Genomic DNA, 19,310 nt, shown 5'->3' on the forward strand with positions numbered 1-19,310 from the left:
TTCCTTAAAAAATCTTCGAACTATAAATGGACGAGTATATGCTACTTTCAAGGAAGCCGCTGAAAAATTAGGCCTTCTCAGTGTTAATAATAATGCTGACACATGTATGGATGAGGCTATTCTCTATCAAATGCCAGCATCTTTGCGACAATTATTTGCGATTATTTTGGTCCACTGTCATCCTCAGAATCCAAGAGAGTTATGGTTGAAGTACAAAGATTACTTATCAGAAGATATTAAGCTTAACAAATCACTTTCCCAAGAAGCAGCTCAGTTCAAGGTTTCACAATAGATTGACAAATACTTGCGATTAATGGGCAAGAGCCTTGGTGACTTTCACTTAACTGACATATTCCTTCAAACTTTTACTCATGAATGGGAAACAATGGAGATTGAAGCTGAGAGAAATATTATTGTCTCCAAGGAAGATCTTTCTACTATTGACCAGCTCAATCAAGAACAAAAAATTGCATATCATAAGATATTAAGCTCTGTCTATGATACTACCTCGACAGCTTTCTTTGTTGATGGTCCTGGTGGAACTGGCAAGACTTTTTTATATAGAGCTTTGCTAGCTAAGATACGCTCTCAAAAACACATTGCTTTGGCAACGGTAACTTCAGGAGTAACTACGTCTATATTGCCTGGAGGAAAGACTGCTCATTCACACTTCAAAATTCCTCTTAATGATGATGAAGGAAAAACCTGCAACATTAGTAAGCAAAGTAGCATTGCACAGCTTATCAAGGATGCTAAATTGATCATTTGGGACGATGCAACGATGGCTGAAAGAAAGGCAATAGAAAGGTTTGATCAATTGCTACAAGATATAATGAGTAACAAAGAAGTATTTGGTGGCAAAACAGTCATTTTTGGAGGCGACTTCCGTCAAACACTATCTGTTATCGTCAAAGGGAAAAAAAATGATATGATTGATGTTAGCTTAGTAAAATCTCATATTTGGAATCATTTAGAAAAAATCCATCTGACAGAGAATATGCGTGCACGCCTTGATCCTGATTTTAGCTCATATCTGTTGAGAGTGGGAAATGGTACCGAAATTACAACAAATCAAGATGAGATTAAGATTCCACCTGGAATAAATGTTCCTTTTATTGATGATGCTTCATCTATCACTACTTTAACAGATATGGTATTTGAAGATCTTTACAATATGGCTGCAGATAATACTCTTCCAATCAATAAGGCTATTCTAATGACCCGAAATGATTTTGTTCATGAAATCAATGATATCTTAATTGACAAATTTCCAGGGGATGAAAAGTGTTATCTTAGTTTCGACCAACCTTTGGAATCATCAGGGCAGATTCAAAATGAAGATTTCCTACATACATTAATGCCGAAAGGTCTCCCGCCTCATCAGTTGAAACTGAAAAAGAATTGTCTCGTCATGCTTCTCAGAAATATAAATCCTACAGAGGGCCTTTCAAATGGAACTCGCTTAATTTGCAGGGAGTTTGGTAACAATGTTCAAGCAGAGATAACATTTGGTTCTTTTGCTAAAAAAATTGTTTTTATCCCTCTAATCCCTTTAGAATCTCCTACAGATGATTTTTCTTCAATTCCATTTAAAAGAACACAGTTTCCTTTAAGATTGTATTTTGCTATGACTATAAACAAAGCACAAGGACAAACATTAGATTATGTTGGTCTCTATTTAAAAGAACATGTTTTTTCACATGGACAGCTTTATGTGGCTTTATCTAGAGCAAAAACAGCAACAAATGTCAAAGTCTTGATTTGACCACTTCATTCTTTTTGCAAAACAACTGATAAAACAAGAAATATTGTATACAAAGAAATTTTGTCATTAGTTTCAAATAGCTAACTCTACATGAGCTAGAAATTTGATGCATGTGATTTATGTAACTGCTGACATTTATTTTGCAATTATTTTTCTCTCTATTCTCTACTTTTACATTCATAATTTCAATAACCATAAGGTAGTGTTTCATGTTTCGACTTTTCCTTCCCTATTTTGCTATGCTTCCATAGTTTTGTATGACTTATGCTATAAAATTTCATTCCCTTATTTTTTGTTCAACCACTTTTATGTTACTTTTTATTTTCCTCATGAAATAGTATTTATTGATTTGTCCATTGCAGTTCTATGGAAGAAGGTGTATTCCAATATCTGAACTCAAACCAAAAATGAGAAATTGGATTACAAAGCTTATAGCCATTGAAAAAAACTTAGTTCGCTACTCAAAAAAAACTGGTGCTCCATACCAAAGACTGGTCTTTGCAGATGTCATGGTAAGAATAGTTTCATTATAATCTTTACTCAAAAACAAATATCTTAGCAATGCATATATTTTCACTAATAAATTGTCTCCCTTAAATATGATAGGAAAATACTATTCAAGGAAGCATTTATAGACAAGATATCGATGCATTGGATCCAACTCTCACACTCTATTCAACATGCTATATTGGAGGAGCCGAGATCGATCCAGTGTCCAATGATGCTTTTTGCCTTGCTGTATCGCCTAATCAATTAACACTCAGCAAAAGGACATTTATCCAACTTGTTCCTCAACAAAACATCATCGCTACCCATAACTACTATAATTTCACACCTTTTATCGATATCCATAGACGCCTAAATGATGCCAATGCTACAATAAGTAATTTTATATATTCATTTTTCTGTACTTATCAAACCTTATTTTACTTATTTGTTACTGATTTGATCACTTCTGTGTCCTAGCTCTCTTATGTGCTGTTGTCCATGCATTACCACCACGACAGATTCAAAAAAGTGAAGGAAATGTCACCATTCAGGAATTTGTCATCGTGAATGAAGAGTAAGTCACTAAAACATAATCCTTACTTATATTTATGACATTATGCTTATTTTTCATGATTTCATGTTCAAACATTAAACAGGCAACGGCCAATCATTTTCACTATTTGGGATGAACTCTTACATCCGGAGGCCACACACTTGATGAGCATGATACATGAACAACCAATAATTCTCATTTCTAGAGCAAGAGCCAGTGCTAACAATAGTATTTATTCTATACTCTTAATTTACACTTAACTCTATTTTACCTTATAGACACTTTTTGCTAATTAACTTACAAAGTAATTTCTCTTGTAGCACTCTCTGTTGGAATGCAAACAATTTGTATTATCTTGCATAATCCTACCATCCCAGAAGCAAACCTACTGAGACAATGGTAATAAAATTTCCCTTACAATTCTTTTATACAGGCTTTAGACCCATTAAACGTACACTTATCTAACCCACTTATGATCTGAATTTGAGTAATTCTACCCATGCTTTACAGGACCAAAGCAAATAGAAATTACATAGAAAAAGTTATACATGAAAGACTTTTTGACAAAAATCATCAACCAGTTCAGTCTCCAGAAGAATCGCAGCTCCGTCGACTTGAATACATCGATGCTTCTGTCCAGATGGTATTATTAATATTTCACTCAAATATTTTTCTATTAAATCATATATTTTACTAATTTAAGTCATTATAAACAGCCCAATATGCAAACAAAACCTTTTTGGGTCAAGACAGAGATCAGAATACCTACCACTAATCAAAGCTTATATGTTATGACTTGTCCTACACCAAATTGTAATAAAGAAACAGAAGCTCCAGCAAATACTGAGTTTCAATGTCACAAATGCAAAGCCACAATTATAAAACCAGTGCCCAGGTAATTATAGTTTAGATTTACTCACAACTAGTTATATTTTATGATTTTTAATACATATTTTACATATTGATATAGGCTCAAATTCGAGATTCATCTTTTTGATGGAAGTACTATCATAACTGCCTTAATTAGTGATAAACATGCAAGTACTGTTCTAAACATGCCAGCTGATGAAGTCATCTTACTAAAACAATAGGTATATATATACCCTTTATTCTACTCCATGTGGATTTTTTTTATCTTGCATTGATGAATTTTAAAAAAATTAATGGAAAAATTATTGTCAACTAACATGTCAAATTTTACTTACATTTTTTAGTTTAACTTGTGAGTATTGAATTTCTTTGGTTTCTCATTGTTGCAAAAATTATTCAATGCTTTCATAAGACATAAGTAGATAGTTTACTGTTCAAAATTTGTTTCATTTTCATGATGCAAAATCTTACCATCATTACAAAATTAGATCTAGTTAATATCGATGGGCACGAATTGTATGAATCGAATACAGAGAAGTTTAGGATGTATGCAAATGAATCGTATGAATCTTAAACCTTGTTACATATACACACAAATTGTGAAGTTTAGGATGTATGCAAATGACAGGGTTATCAAGTTGACCATACAACTCGTTGCACGAGTCTTGATTACTGGAAAATATGCAAAGTAAGATAATTTTGGAATAGTGAAACTATCTATTGTGTAGTAAGGGAAAAATGTGCTGCTCACCTAGATTTGCTTAGAATGTTGTATGATGTTTTGTTATCCTTTCTTTGGATGAAAAGCAACTATTTAGTAACTTGATTCCACAATTTAGATTTCTTTTGTTGGTTGCCCCTAGCAGAATTATGATGTTTTCTACATGTAAGGAGTCTGAATAATTTTCTTGAACAACTGTAAAGACATAGTACTCAAAACCAAGTGAACCGCCGTGCTTATGTCCAATTCAAAGCTACAAGCAAGTCTACCACTTTTCATTGCTGAAATAAGTGACCATGATAAAGTACAGGAAAAGCACAAAAAGCGCAAAGCGAAGAACAAGCCTGGCGCTATTTTAGCTTTGCTTTTCTTAAAAGCCGTTAGATCTCTTTTTGTCTTATATTGACCCTTGGTCAGTGAGCAGTGGGATTAGTTCATTGGGCTCAGTGGATAAGTTATTATAATTAGACAAAAGCCTCGAATGACTTGATAAATGAAGTGTAGTAGATTAATAGTTGTACTCATTAATGCTGCTTTAGACTATTGATTCTTGAGGCATATATAATTTTTTTTGCTGCACTTGTATTATGGTGCATATGTTATCTGTTATGCTATTTCAGTTTATACATATAGTCTTTGATGAACTTATTTTCTCTGTTTATGCTAGAATCTGTTATTCAGCATGTATTGTTAATTAAATAGAGTCAAGACATATTATTACCTACAACAAGTCTAATCTTCTTTCATGCATATATGTATATTCATGTTGTTTAAGCGACAGTAAAATTGCAATAATTTTAAATTTATACTAACTAACTGACATCTATTGCTATCCCTAACATTTTTTTGTTTGACATTTTAATTTACTGAATATCAAACTTGAAGGCTTCAAATTAAAAGCAATCTTAAATGTTTGTTTTTTTTTTCTTATAATAGCATTTGCAGGAACATATAAATCAGATAAACACTACATTGGAGAATACTAAATTTTATGTCCATCTAAAAAGCTTCTCCTATCAATCAAGATCAGCTTGGATCACAAAATACTATGTACTTGCCTGCATTCAAGCTCCCAAAGATACATTACAACTCCCTTCACCTGTAGCAGAAACAAGTACTTCCACCACTGCAAGAACAGAAACATCAAGTTCAGCTCAAAACATTAAAGAATCCTTCCTTCCTTCCTGGAATTGACTCCTGATCAATATCCTTCCTCTACTACAAAAAAGAATATCAATCCAGATGCAGTGACAAAGGAAAGTGAACCAAACAAGCGTTCAAAAGTTTAAGTTATCATCATTAGCAATCTCATTCAGAACTCAGGTAAATATTTACTTTTTACAGTCTATTACCATACTAATTTTTGTCTATTAAAATCCAAAGGCATTTTCCATTTCCATAAAAATATAGCAACATAAAATTATAATAAAATTGTTAATCACTTTACAGTATGATTAACTCGCTGACTATTCATTGTGCCTTTTGAATCAGTGCAACTCTTTTGCTGTCCTTCTAATATATATATATATATATATCCCTAGCCCTTTCTAGTTCGAAGTTCTTGCAGCCACGCCATCTCCAATGTAAATATTCAGCTCTGCAGCAGTTTTTCCTACCTCTCAAGTATGCGTATAGATGACTGTCGATTTCTTCAAAGCAAATGATATGCAACATCTTGCTTACCTTTTGAAGTTAATTGTTTGTAGTCATAGTATCTATCATCTTAATATCTATTTTTCCAAATATTCCGCTCCATGTAAATATTCATCTTTCGAAATGCTTTTAGTCCAAGTATATATATGTTCCAAGGACTATTTTGACTAATGCTTCAATATAAACTTATTGTAAATATTTATCTTCAAATGTTAGATGCTCATAAAATATCTATTTCTCCAATCAAAACATCCTAACTTTTTTTCAAACATCTCTGGTTGTTTTGCATTGCAAGGATAGTGAGTTGTTTTTGCCTTTATTCAAATCAGTAATTGCATTTGGATAAAAGTAAAACAAAGTAACTAACGAATATATATCTAACTCTTTAACTCATACAAACCATAAATCAACACTTTATTTCAATACCAAACTATCTAGAACCTCACTTAGCAAACTAACACATTAAAACACGTACCATTCATAAATACACACTACAACTCCCTACCAGCTCTTCAGTTGCAAATCGAAACACTCATACTTCACATACAAACACTTAGAACAAAACTCGCAAACTTTATTAACTCAAACTAATAAGAAAAATATTTAATATATTTTCACTCAACAAACATATTTACATCAACTGAACCTCCAATAAATTATTAATTACCACCATCTTCCCCCAATATGTCGAACCATCGTCTCAATTCATGAGCCTGGGGAATTGCCACATTATACATAATAATGGTTTGACGCTGTGTTCCCAATGAAAGACCTATAAAAAAAATGTGAATAAAAAACATAAATTCAAAAACTCCAATTATAATTTAATATTATATATTCCAAAAGACCATTACCATGAAAATAACTGATCTTAGGCCTGCAAACCAATATAATGGGATATTCATGTGCAATTTGAGCAAGATATAATCCATCTGTATCGATAAAATCATCCCAAATTGCAAACACAATTGGCATCATTCTACAAAAAAAAAAAACAATGAATATAAATAAGATTTAATGTAATAATAAAAAATCATACCAAAAAAGTTAATTTAACAAAAACATACTCTTCATTAATTAAAAGAAACTCCTGAACTCGTATATATCTTCCTCCCAACATAAAAACTTGCATTGGAAGCACCTGAATGACAACACCGAGAATAGCTGTAACAACAAACAAAAAATTCTCACTATGATAACAAATATAAACCAATAATTACATTAAAAAGTATCAATAATATTTAGAATACTTATAATTGAGTCTCGTGAATGTCTCAGTGACTCCAAATCTCCAAACCGAGTCAAGTGGTAAACATTATGAATTGGTAGTGCAAGACCTTCATCAACAGTTTGAATAAAAGTATTCGGTCTTAACACCAATTCAAAAGGAACTAATCCAACCATTATTGACCCATTAAGGATTCGACGAACAGCAGCACCAGCAATGTAATACGTCGAGTACAATTGTAAAGTTTCATTCAAGACATGAATATCATTATAATATGCAACTGCTTGAACCCGATCACCCTACAAAATAAACATCATAAAAATTTTTTTTAAAAAAAGAGCAACAAATAAAATATAATACTTACTAAACTATCTACAAACATAAATCGTTGATACCTCCGACCCATATTACGACTGTCCCGAATAAGACTTTTTTCAACAAGTACTACTCGAAGAACCCATCCATAGATAACATCATTTAACCGATTAACAAACACAACATTCTGCTCCATATTACTAAATCTAAAAGACAATTTCACCTAAATAACAAAGTTACAAATTATGTTTCTTACAAATAAAACTCAACTACTACAATGAAATGATCCTAATACATAATAAAATTCACTTATATATATGGAAAAAAAATCAAGCATTCTTCATACTCGTCACAAATATTTTGAACACTATAATAGATGCCAGCCACATCAAAAAAACTTGGCACCCATGCACCCAATGTATTAAAAAATCCATGCCACCTAGCCAAACAATCACTCCATATTTTATTCTACCTTGCATCTAATATCATATTTCACTCAACCCAACAAATAGAACGTCTAACAACAATTCTCACACACACTACACATAGGCCCCTAAAATTCACAAATGCATCTGCTTAACACAACAAAACCAAAAAATAACTATAGGGCAAGGTCACGCTAGGCTTGGCCCCAAGCACTAGTCTTCTTACTTATCAACCTATATACTAAAAGCGCGAATGGATTTTCTAAAGATGATGGTTGTTGTGCTGACGTGGCTGCGTTTCATTGACTGAAGTTTGGTCGTCATTCACGTGAGGTTCGCGTGCTTTCGCTAGGAGGAGGAGATGAGGAATTCTTCCTTTGTCCGAGAGAAGAAGGTGAGGACCTTCGGTTTTGAGAAGAGACTGTTTCTCTATAGCGTGGGTACCATTCTCTGGTCAGCAGCTTGCTAGCTGAGTGAGCTTATGACGGTAGGTGATGGTTTGATTGCTGACAGGTGCTGGGTGATGGGCTCAATGTGGGTTGTATGATTTGACGATATTGCCCTTCTTTTAAAATCAAAGGCACCATTGTACCTTGCTGAGCTTGTTCCTTCTCCTTGCGATTTGGGAGTTTCAGCTCTTCTCTGCAGACCTCCCAAAGAATGCCTTTTTTCCTCTTTCCTTTGATTGACAAGACTGAAAGCTCTTTGTTTCTCCGATGTATACAGAGGTTTCTATGTTTCTGATGCCACCTTTTCCAGCTATCATCATCATGATCCACGGTAACTGTGCCTCATTTTCATTGTTCTTTTCTTCCTCTTCAGTTGCTTGCTTCTTGGTTCTGAGCTATAGCCTCGCTTCTTTTTCCTACTCTCTCTTTTCTTTGTAAGAATTGCTGTCTTGCTGTCTTCTTCCGTAAGGTTTAATTCCACTGTTATTCTTTGATTTTATCTCCTTTTTCAGCGTATTGCCTGCATTGTCATTCTTATTTGGTTTTTTTCCCCCTAAAATTTATGCCCTCCTAATCTGTTACTGTTGCATTGCCTATTTGCTTTGCTATTCGGCTCAATTTGCTTCTTCTCTTCTTTCTCATGCGGTTTATTTAAATTTAGTTTTCTACCGTGGCCTCCTGAGCTGTGTTTTTCACTTTCCTCTTGTCAACAGTTCTTGCATCACTGTTTTTGTCTTTTTTAGTAGCTCCCATTCGTGCTTTCTTGCTACGTACAGGTTATCTTGCCCCATCTTTTGTTTTATGCTCTTTTTCCTTTTAACCTTGACTTTGTTATACTTTTTCCCGCTTTGTTCTCTGCTACTTGTTGTGCCGCCTTTACTCTTTGTTATTGTATCTTCTTAACCTTTGCCCCTCTCGCTGTTTTATTGGATGCAGAAACAGGTGCTTTCCTCTTCTCTGTTGCTCTCCTGTTTGCTGATAAAGACTTGTTTTATATATCTAAGGTTAAGGTGACTGGATATGCATTCCCAGTAAAATGAAGTTATTTGATACCTAGCTTCTTTCTTTGACCTATCAGACATTTATTGATCAGGCGTTTCAAGTTCATCTGAATGTGACTCGATTCTCATTTTTTGCTTTTTTTTTGTTTTTCCCTTTTTTTCTTTTCTTCATCGGTTTTTTTCCTCCTTGGCCGCCATGTCATCTCCCTCTTCTCTATCGGCTCCCTTGAAGGTGAAGTTTCTTTCACTTTAATCTCTTTGTTTTAATTGATTGTTCATCATCCTTATGAGTCAGTCTTGATTGATCAGAAAATAACTGTTGTCAAATGGACCTAAGAAAGGAACGCCGAAACTCATGAGCATTTCTTTGTTTATCAACTTTTGGTGGCTTGCACCAGTAAATTGTCGTTTCTGCATTTTCAGGTCGTTTCTACATTGAGAGGTGTAAAGAAGATGCTTCCTATTGGGAAACCATCTCATCAGGACGCCTGAAACATATACAAGAGAAGTAAGCAGCAGCCTACTCATTCATTTGACTTTTAAGCTGCGAAAATATTATTAGTTCAGTTAAGCTTTTTTTTTTTTAACCCATATTCTGAAGCTTTTCATTCTTCATCTCCAAGCTTGATCGCCTTAAAATGCAGCGCTACCTTGAAATGTTTTATTTTCTCAACTACAGAAAGTTGGTGAGTTCACTTGCGCCTTTACTATTCAACAAATTACACACTTTCCAGCGTTGTTTTATGCTTATCTTTGGCTCTTATTTTGTTCTTTGAATTGTTATGTGTTTCAGGCTGAATCGGTTCCTTTGACCAATTGAATAGATGAAAGCAGGTGAGGCTCTGGTTTCTCTTCCTTGCCGTCATACACGAGCTTCAATAGGAGAATGTTGAAGAGGAGCTTGACCAAATAAACTTAGCCCAGAAGCTAATAACTAAATTATGGAGTTGATCTTAGGTCTATATTTTCCGTTTTAGTTTTCCTTTTCTTGGGGTAATTATTCTTCCATACTGGACGTATGTTCTCCTGAACTGCAGGGGAATGAGCTGTGAACATTTTGATATGTGAATGAAATTTTGTGTTTGTTGTCTGTTGGTTTTGTATAAAGCTGAAATATTTTGATATGTGAATGGAATTTGGATTATGAAAAATGATGTGAATTAGTGCTTGTTATGGTCTTCTGCACATATTGTGAGACATTTTTTTTAGGCAAAGTGATGCGGTTCCCTTTTTTTTTTTGGTGGATGGTGGAGGTCAGCAACTAAGTAATGCTGTATATAAGTAGTATTTGTTTCAAAAAATGGTGTAGTTTTTGAAAAATTTGTGAATAAGTAGTGTATACGTTTTGTGTCTATTGAAGAGATATTTCCTGGTTTAGGCTCTATGAATGTTAATAGCATCTGCCTAGGTGACTAAAGATGTTTGGTTAAGAATCTTCATGTCATTAAATGACTCTGCTAGTTCTTCCTTCTGACCATCTCATGTTGCTCGTCCTCGGTACTAACTCCACAGGGAAATCTTGACTGTACTAATTTTTGTAGAACCCTTCAAAGAGCATACATTTTTGCAAAAGCAGAGAATTAGTCAATAATAGCTTAAATTTTGTTGTCCACCTGAATGAATTTAATTTCTTTTGCCTTACAGCTCCAGGTTTTTCTTTTTAGTACTTCACCCAATTATTGCTACCAATGATGCATAATACTTTGTTATAGGTTGTTTTCCATATAAATATCCTGATTTGCAATATTTATTCATAAAGATGCTGCAACATTATCGTCAAATTTGCATTCTTGCAGTTTTGTGATAACTTTTTAAACTCCATTTTATTTATGTTGTATTTCAACTGTGCACAAATGCCTTCTGATTAATCATCTACCTTGTTAGCTAACCTCTCTGATTAATCATTTTACTTTTAACTCTACGCTATATTTGTAAGAAATGGTTTCCTGGGAGCAGTATTCCTGTATTATATACTACGTTAGCTCCATTTTTTTCACCAGAAATGGTTTTGTAAAAAATGAAAGTTGGCGGTTGCCGTTGACCAGAGGCTTTGTGAGAAACGTCCGAGAAATATGAACAAAATTTCAGACTTGTGGAATGCCTATACTAAAAAATATACTTTTTTACATAACTTGTTATTCTTTTATTACTTCAAAACTGGGCAGGACATTTTATAGTTCTATCGCGCGAAGCGCGTTTATGCCTCCTAGTCTTACATATATAAAGCGTCCAACGCCTTATGAACAGTGCAGGATGAGCCGGTTATGCCGTTATTTGTCTGGCTTTGAGGGGCTTTTTGGTCCTTTGATGATGGGTGGCAGTGGTTTCGTTGTACATTCTCACTTATGTCCAGATGGCTCTCTTCTAATTTATGTCCGTGATTCTTGTGACTTTGAGGGGCGTTTTGGTCTTTTGGTATTGGATGGCAATGGTTTTGCTGGAAATTCACTAGTGTCGGAGTGGGTTATCCAGTAATTTTCACCAACTTTGAGGGCATTTGGTATTATTAGTGGGGTAACAAATTTTTTGGAATGGTTGGTGTGCGTTTAATTTCCTTCTTCAGGTGTGCGTTTCCTTTTGCGAGCAAAATTCATGGATATCAGACTGGCTTGTGGTTACTGTCCAATTGTACGAAATATATTACATTAAAATTAGGACCATCAAATTAAAATTAACTCCTCTTACCAACAAAAAAAAAATTAAATTAACTCTGCTTGCGAAGTTTATTGCATGGAAATTAAGACCGCTTCACAAATTAAGATTAGTGGTGAGTGGGCGAATTAACCTTGCACTTTCTACAAGCTGTTGCCCGGTTGTTTCTTCAGTTAAAATGATTAGAGGGTCCACCTGTTTTGCAATATATATATATATATATATATATATATATATATATATATATAAGGATCCCCATGTAAACATTTTTTTTTTTTGCAAAAGGATAAACTTTCGTCATAAAAAAATGCAATTTAAGCAATGGATTATAGTTTTTGAACTTTTACAGTAGGCTCAACTTTTTTCTTTCGAGCATGAAAAAATGATTCAATAAATACATATTTTCTAACCCTAAGCATGAGTTTATCACCCCATTTGCTAGAATAGTTCCACCAGTTATTTTTTAGCATTTTATTCTAACAATCCTTAAACACAAGTTGATTTGGAATTCACTATTTAAAGTATCCAACTATCTCTTGATTTTGAATACCACTTTTATTAAAAAAGAAAAGAAAAAGTGAAACTCACCTATTTTAGCACATGATTTAAGAACACAAAATAACCTATAATTTTGCAGCTTATGATACAGATTACCAAAAAAAAAAATCATCAACCAAGTAAGAGAAAGAATCATTAAATAATTAAGAATTATAAATCCAAAGAACCTAGAAAGTAGAAAAGAAAATTTTTGAGCTCAAGAAATTATTAGATATTGTATATATCTAAGCCATTATCTTAGTGAAAATTCAAAGAGCTTCTTCCATACTCGTACTTACCACATAAAGTGTTGCCTCCCATACAAATTATCAAAATCTCCACAAAAAAAAAAAGAGATAGTCAGCCTAAAAAAGGGAAGAAAGAAAGAAAAATAAGAAAATATGTATATTCACCCTTGCAATTTAAAGTTGTTTAATATTGAGAGTCCAGGATCATTTTCAATAGATGATGTTCTATCCAAAGAAACCATTGGTGCTTCCTCAATTCTTGAACACTTTTAATCTATCAATCAAACAATCATCTGAATTGCAACAAAAAGAATAGGATCCAATATGAAATCTTGATTAGGAGACATGTATAGCCATATGCCTTTTAGTTCTACCTAATTGTAGGCATTAATTACTTATTAATGCTACATTAAGAATGTTAAATAATCATGCCTTTTAGTTCTGTCTAATTTTAGGCATTACTTACTAATTAATGCTATATTAAGAATGTAAGATAACCTGATTTCAAAGTCGTGTTTATTTGTGCAATTAGGAAAAAACACACACTCACACACATGACTACTATATCTAACAAAGAAAAAAAACACACAAACATAACAGCAAAATAATGAGTTTCAACTATGCGTAAGGGCTAAAAAACTAGTACATAAATAAAGCATCAATAGCTTGTGAACAGTGTTTGGTGGGCCGGTTATACTGTGATGTTTGTGAGCTTGAGGGGTGTTTTGGTCTTTTGCCATTGGATGGCAATGGTTTTGCTGGAAATTCACTTCTCTCCGCGTGGGGCTCTTGAATGGGAACATTTTGGCGGTCAGCAATTTCCTCTCATTCTGTTCTTGGTTCTGTTCGAGGTTTTCTTTACCTCAACTATCTAGGCAATTTAGGCGGCGAGTCCCCAGTGCGCACCGCTTCAGGGTTTTGGGAGCTGCTACTTTTTCTTATTCTTTTGTCGGTCTTGTTTCCTCTCGTTCTTTTCTTGGCCTTCTTTACCAGGTGTGTTTTTCCCATTTCTCATTCTTCTTCTTAGCTTTCTCTGGCCAGTGCTTTTTCCTTCCCTTGTTTTCCTATTGAATTTTCTGAGGACGGCGATGATTCCTGATAGATAGTCTTGCTGTAGTTATGCCTTATGTTACTGCTACTTCTTTGTTTTAATGCAGCTGCTGCTTGGCTTAGGTATAGCTGCGGTGGATATTACTCAGTGTAACCTTGCAATATGTTTATTTGTTCTTCTTTGGCTGGAATTGGGGAACAATTGCTCTTTTTCTTGTTAATGGAATGCGTCGATATAGCTGTAATAGTTATTATTCAATAAAATGTTAAGTTGTGTTTTTCGTTCCTTTTCTTTGTGCTGTAGATTAATGCTTTGAGAATGGGTCGGAATGGAGTATACGGAAGCTTGGAAGAGGCAGTTAAACCAGAATTAACTATAAAACAGGTCTTTGCATAATTAATGCTTTTACAAATATCTTGAAATAATATTTCTTACTCCATTAAAACTTTTCCTATCAGAAATTAGCAGTGAGAATCCGGGTTCTGATATGAGTTCAGTGTTGCATGGATTGGACAAGATGAGTTTGCGGTACGGGGCTAGAGAAGACGAGAAACAGGGGAATCTGTAAACCATTTGGCCTGACTCCTCAATGTGTTAATTCGTTTTTTTACTGAAGCTGTTTAGACTTCGCTAAGAGACATGAAAACTTACTGAGTGTTGTTTTGATCGGTTAAGTGAATTGTTATCGCAATACAAAGGTGAATCTTTTTTTTCCAGATTTATTTTCTTTAGAATTCATCAAATGCTAATTTCCATTTCAGATTTATTCTGTCTATGCTTTCCCACTACTTTCTTTATGAGACTGGGGATTGCCAAGTTTGTCGCATGAATCAGGAATATATTTTACACTAAAGGCAAAACGAAGGGCTCTAGGAAATGTCTGGTGTTTTGGATGAGCATCATCCAGCGCTAGCCAATGCGCTGATCGTATGATTGTTGGGTAACGTGTTCGATGGTGTGAGTGCAGCAAAGGGTGTGTGTTCTAGGAAGGGAAAAGGAGAAGCAAACTGTTGAGCTGGAGGTCTGCAATCAGGGAATGTTCAAAACTGAGTTGTGTAACAAATGGCAAGAGACCGGGGAATGTCCCTATGGAGAGAACTGCCTATTTGCTCATGGAATTAAGGAGCTGCGCACAAGACTGAGGTATGCCGTATGGTGTTGAACGGTGATCACTGCCCTTATGGACACCGATGCCACATCTGCCACACCCTCACTGATGAGGAGGAGCTTATCAAGTCCGTGAACATCAGGCCCCTAAAGCCACTCAATCGTTAGGTCCACGATTATAACTCCCTTAAATGAGAGTTCTTTCTTAAAATACCAAAAACAAAAGAGAGAAAATAAAAATCAAGCAAATTCGAAGGAAGAAATAAAACAACACAAAATACCAAAAGCGCATTTGGATTGTGAAATTCATAGAGCTTTTATAAAAATATATATATTAAAATGACTTGATATACATAAGATAAAAAAAGTAAATTATAACGACTTGATATATATGAATAAAAAGGTAAATAAAAAAAATTGTCGAGAAAAAATTTTTTTTTTGGGGCAAAAACTCTCAAAGGTTAAAATTAGCTAATAAGTACAAATTTGAGAGCTGAAAAACAGTTTAAAAAAAGCCCGAAAGACTCGCCCTTTTGTCTTTTCTCATATTTTCCCTCCACTCTGCCTGCCTTCTTCACTCTCAGACTCCTAGTACCCTCACTCTCTCATTCCACTCTCTTTCTTCTCTCTCTAGGGTTTTTCCGATTACCGAAGCGAGATAAATCGAGCAACCGCTATGGCGTCGACCGCCGGGGTTTTTGGAAACCGCTGCAGAGCACTCATGGCAGCCGCTAAGACCTCCGTCGCCTCCACCACTGCTGGATCCGCCGCTGCCAAAACTCCTGGCCGCAGAAATGGCATCCTGAAGAAGCAGCCTGTCTCCCCTGCTCTCCGCCAGTTCGTTGGCGCACCGGAAACTTCCCGCAATGACGCCGTCAGGAAAGTCTGGGATTACGTCAAATCCAAAAACCTTCAGGTCTAATGAAAAAATACGAGTAGCTTTTCCATTCCAGTGGATTTTTTTAATAAAAAATTTTAGATGATTGTTTGACTTATCTGCTCATTATCTTCTAATTTGTCACTAATTTTTTTTATATTTTCTTTTTTTGTTCGTTGGCTCAACTTCTGTTGGTTGTTGATTGTGTACGGAATCAGGCAATAATATGTCTCTGGACAAAGACGTGCAGAGATATCATGATTGTAGTCCTATTGAGACTGATTTTTTTAAATTTTCTTTTTGAATTTCTGTCTTTTAAGAATGTCAATGTAAAGGCAAATATACAACGATGTTGATGTCCTTGTGAAGCAATAGAGTATGGGTATCGGGGAACAGAAGAAGAAAAAGTATAATAAGAGAAGTGCCTGGGTAGTTTGCAACTATTTACTTTTTGTCTGTTTAAATGCATATGTGTATATTTAAGTACTGTAAATTCAAGGGCTCTAGGCATAATTGCTATCCATAAAACAGGAAGGGAAGTTTTAAGCTCTGTTTTCTGGGGAAGGGAGGGGGATGAGGAGTGAATGAAACCATTGCTGTTTTAGGATTTGAGTTATCCTATTGTCCAGTGTCCTACCCCTAATTTTTAGCCTCTTATGTCTGAGAATCCTAGTTTCTCTTTAAACTTTTGTGGTCTCTGTATTTGCTTTCCTATTCTTTTCTGGTATTCTTTGAATAGAAGACTAATAGAAAGGTGTGTGAACGGTTTTGAGTTATGGGCTTCTGTTCATTGTTGCTGTTATTGATGTGATAAATTTGCAAGGCTAATGCTGATAGAATGCGTGTTTATTGTGCATTTGATCTGGTGGAGTCTAAAGTGGTAGTGCCCAAATTTCTAACCAAACTGATGTTGTACAATGACTAGGTAATTAAAAGATTTCATTGACATTCTTCTGCAGGCTAATGAATAATTCTTACTTGTGTGAGTATTTCTCCTTCCCTGTTTCTTCTTTCTAATTTGGAATGGTTTGTTTTTCTTGGTTCATCTTTTCTTTTATTCATCTATTTTCTGTATTGGAGCCACTAGGGGAAATTGGATCCCTTGGTCTTGTGTCAATTTTTATCATATCTTATTTTGTATATGTGGAATTTTGCACTGCGACTTTGATATAGACATTCTGGTTTCTTTACTGCTTGCAAAATTAGTTTAATTTTGATAATTATTGTACTTCTGTGTCAAGAATACTGCTACACTGATGGATTGGCGTATAATTTCCCTTGAGATGACAGAAGGTGGAGTTCATTACCTATGCTTGTTGCAGAAATTCGTGGTCATGCTGCCTTTTATATTGTTTGTCTTGAGTAGTAGATTTTAAGAAGAATTTTGAAATCTGCATGGAGAATATCTGTGCAATTAGTTTGTGTTGCATATTCATAGTTAATCACGATTTCTTATTGCATGAGACTAGAAACTTTCCTCAAGGTTACTTCAAAATATGGTACATGACTTTGTTGTGGTCTCCTTGTATTACAGAATCCAAACAACAAGAAAGAGATCTGCTGTGATGAGAAGCTGAAGACCATATTCGAAGGCAAGGAGAAAGTTGGATTTACTGAGATTGCGAAGCTGCTTTCCAAGCATTTCCAGAAGGCTGCATAAACATTTCTTAGAAAAGATAGTCTCTCTAGTGGACGGGTAGATTTGTAATTCAGGAAGTAGAACATATCCTCTTTTGTTCTGTGTCTCTTTCTTTCCCTGCTGTTGTCTTTTTGGACGAGGGATAGTGAATCTGGTGCACAGATTAGATGTTCTCTTTATGTTATCTCGATGATGGCGTAAAAGTTGCGCAGGGTCTGTACGGCAAACATGTTCCACTGTTCTGATAGTTTTGGGGAATTTTTTTTTGGGCATCTGTTAATGGCTTCTCTTATTGATAAATTATGAGGTGTGCACTCTTTCGAAGTTTCTTTTTTTCTGACATTTAAAACACCAGTTAAAGGCTAACCGGTTAAAGCTTGCACTTGAATGGAACGTCTGTTTATTATTCTTTGGTAGGAAAAGGCAACGGTGTTGTCCACTAATTCCTTTCGTCCCCGTCCCTTGCCCCATGGGTGCCTTTACAGGACGGGGGTCAATAAAATTTTGTCATAATTTTATTATAATTAAATTTTAATAAATAATTAAGTATTAAAATATCAATACATGATCAAATTATTATCTATTGTAATTTTACAATAAAAATTCATAAAAATAATAAAAAAAATTATTTGAATATAATTCAATATAATGAAATAAATATAATTAAAATAGTCATGTTTTTACTTTTGACACATACAATTAATTATTCATTATTGTATTTTTTTTGAGAAAAAAGTGTAATTGTATTAAGTGTAATTAGGAATTTAGTATAAATGTACTAGTAAATTTAGTATAACTAATTAATAATTTCTATTAGTAGTTATGCATAATTATTAGTATAATTGATAATATTAATTATATTACATATACTAATATCTATTATATAATACATATAACTAATAATATCATTATTATAAATTTGTAAATAATTAAATTAAATATTATATATATATATAATTATATACATACATACATATATATTTATTTATTAATTAATTTTTTTAACAAGTGGCGGGGGGAGCCACGTTTCTAGTCGAAGGGAAAAAATTCCCCCCAACCCCTGCCCCATTAGTCTCTCATAGGGTGGGTGCCCGCCATCCCTATTCTTTGGCTGGAATCACCACTTTTGTTGTGAGATTGCGAGGCAAAGTACCTATGTGCTGGGTAAGGGTTGGAAATACATCGAGTTGAATTTTTAAACTGTCAGACTTGATTGGAAATTTTGAGTTTGAATCCTATACAAGTTTGTAATTGGCTTAACTTAATTACATATTGCTCTCTTGTGATTAGGTGTTAGTAGCAAATTGCTTCCTATATTTCTGAAATTGACAAATTGCTTTTTTTTTTTGTTGGGGAAGCGATAGAAAGTATTATTGATGGTAAGATTAAAATTACACTGTGTGAGCAAGGGCTCATATTGAGCTATACAAAAGTGAACTAAGACGCTGAGGATATAAGAATTCCTCATCAAAAGTTTTATCTTGAGCAAGTATATTCAATCTTGTACTTAGTCTATTAAGTTCACAAGACGGACTATCAAATGAGTATTTCCTAAACATTGAGCTAAAGTCCTTGATATCCTCCTGATGTGTAGCAATTCTGGTATCATTTGAGGATTGTTTCTGTATCAGGTTTAGAACTCAGGTACAGGATGTATGGACCTTGATCATCTCCCAAACTTGTTCCTTGACCTTGCTCAAGGCCAATATAATGGCCTGCAGGTAGTCTTG

General features: G+C 34.3%; 3 protein-coding genes and 2 long non-coding RNA genes across 11 annotated transcripts; 4 read left to right on the forward strand and 1 right to left on the reverse strand.

The window, feature by feature from the left end:
- The first annotated feature begins 313 nt into the window (after nucleotides 1–313).
- Nucleotides 314–1,765, forward strand: LOC113705751 (uncharacterized). Its single transcript, XM_027227662.2, has one exon. The coding sequence runs from the start codon at nucleotides 314–316 to the stop codon at nucleotides 1,763–1,765; it is 1,452 nt and encodes a 483-aa protein (XP_027083463.2).
- Nucleotides 1,766–5,462: 3,697 nt separating this feature from the next.
- Nucleotides 5,463–7,790, reverse strand: LOC113705752 (replication protein A 70 kDa DNA-binding subunit B-like). Its single transcript, XM_027227663.1, has 6 exons — nucleotides 7,644–7,790; nucleotides 7,302–7,578; nucleotides 7,119–7,215; nucleotides 6,906–7,030; nucleotides 6,719–6,823; nucleotides 5,463–5,524 (listed from the first exon to the last, which is right to left on the reverse strand). Exons 1-6 carry the CDS (start codon nucleotides 7,788–7,790, stop codon nucleotides 5,463–5,465), a joined length of 813 nt encoding a protein of 270 aa, XP_027083464.1.
- Nucleotides 7,791–8,614: 824 nt separating this feature from the next.
- On the forward strand, nucleotides 8,615–10,559 carry LOC140013840 (uncharacterized). 3 transcript variants are annotated; one of them, XR_011820654.1, is made up of 5 exons: nucleotides 8,615–8,799; nucleotides 9,405–9,478; nucleotides 9,893–9,977; nucleotides 10,093–10,155; nucleotides 10,263–10,559. It is a non-coding gene; the product is annotated as an uncharacterized lncRNA (long non-coding RNA). The 3 variants fall into 3 exon arrangements; XR_011820655.1 differs by having other exon boundaries at nucleotides 9,405–9,472; XR_011820656.1 differs by lacking the exons at nucleotides 8,615–8,799; nucleotides 9,405–9,478 and adding an exon at nucleotides 9,553–9,701.
- A 3,075-nt stretch (nucleotides 10,560–13,634) lies between these two features.
- On the forward strand, nucleotides 13,635–14,673 carry LOC140013908 (uncharacterized). Of its 5 annotated transcripts, none has more exons than XR_011820755.1 (3): nucleotides 13,635–13,899; nucleotides 14,064–14,106; nucleotides 14,261–14,673. It is a non-coding gene; the product is annotated as an uncharacterized lncRNA (long non-coding RNA). The 5 variants fall into 5 exon arrangements; XR_011820757.1 differs by having other exon boundaries at nucleotides 14,064–14,079; XR_011820756.1 differs by lacking the exon at nucleotides 14,064–14,106.
- A 916-nt stretch (nucleotides 14,674–15,589) lies between these two features.
- Nucleotides 15,590–17,880, forward strand: LOC113706569 (upstream activation factor subunit UAF30-like). Its single transcript, XM_027228494.2, has 2 exons — nucleotides 15,590–15,980; nucleotides 17,476–17,880. Exons 1-2 carry the CDS (start codon nucleotides 15,741–15,743, stop codon nucleotides 17,599–17,601), a joined length of 366 nt encoding a protein of 121 aa, XP_027084295.1. The 5' UTR covers nucleotides 15,590–15,740; the 3' UTR covers nucleotides 17,602–17,880.
- Nucleotides 17,881–19,310: the final 1,430 nt, after the last annotated feature.

This window comes from Coffea arabica, chromosome 8c (assembly GCF_036785885.1).
Source record: "Coffea arabica cultivar ET-39 chromosome 8c, Coffea Arabica ET-39 HiFi, whole genome shotgun sequence".
Taxonomy (NCBI): domain Eukaryota; kingdom Viridiplantae; phylum Streptophyta; class Magnoliopsida; order Gentianales; family Rubiaceae; genus Coffea; species Coffea arabica.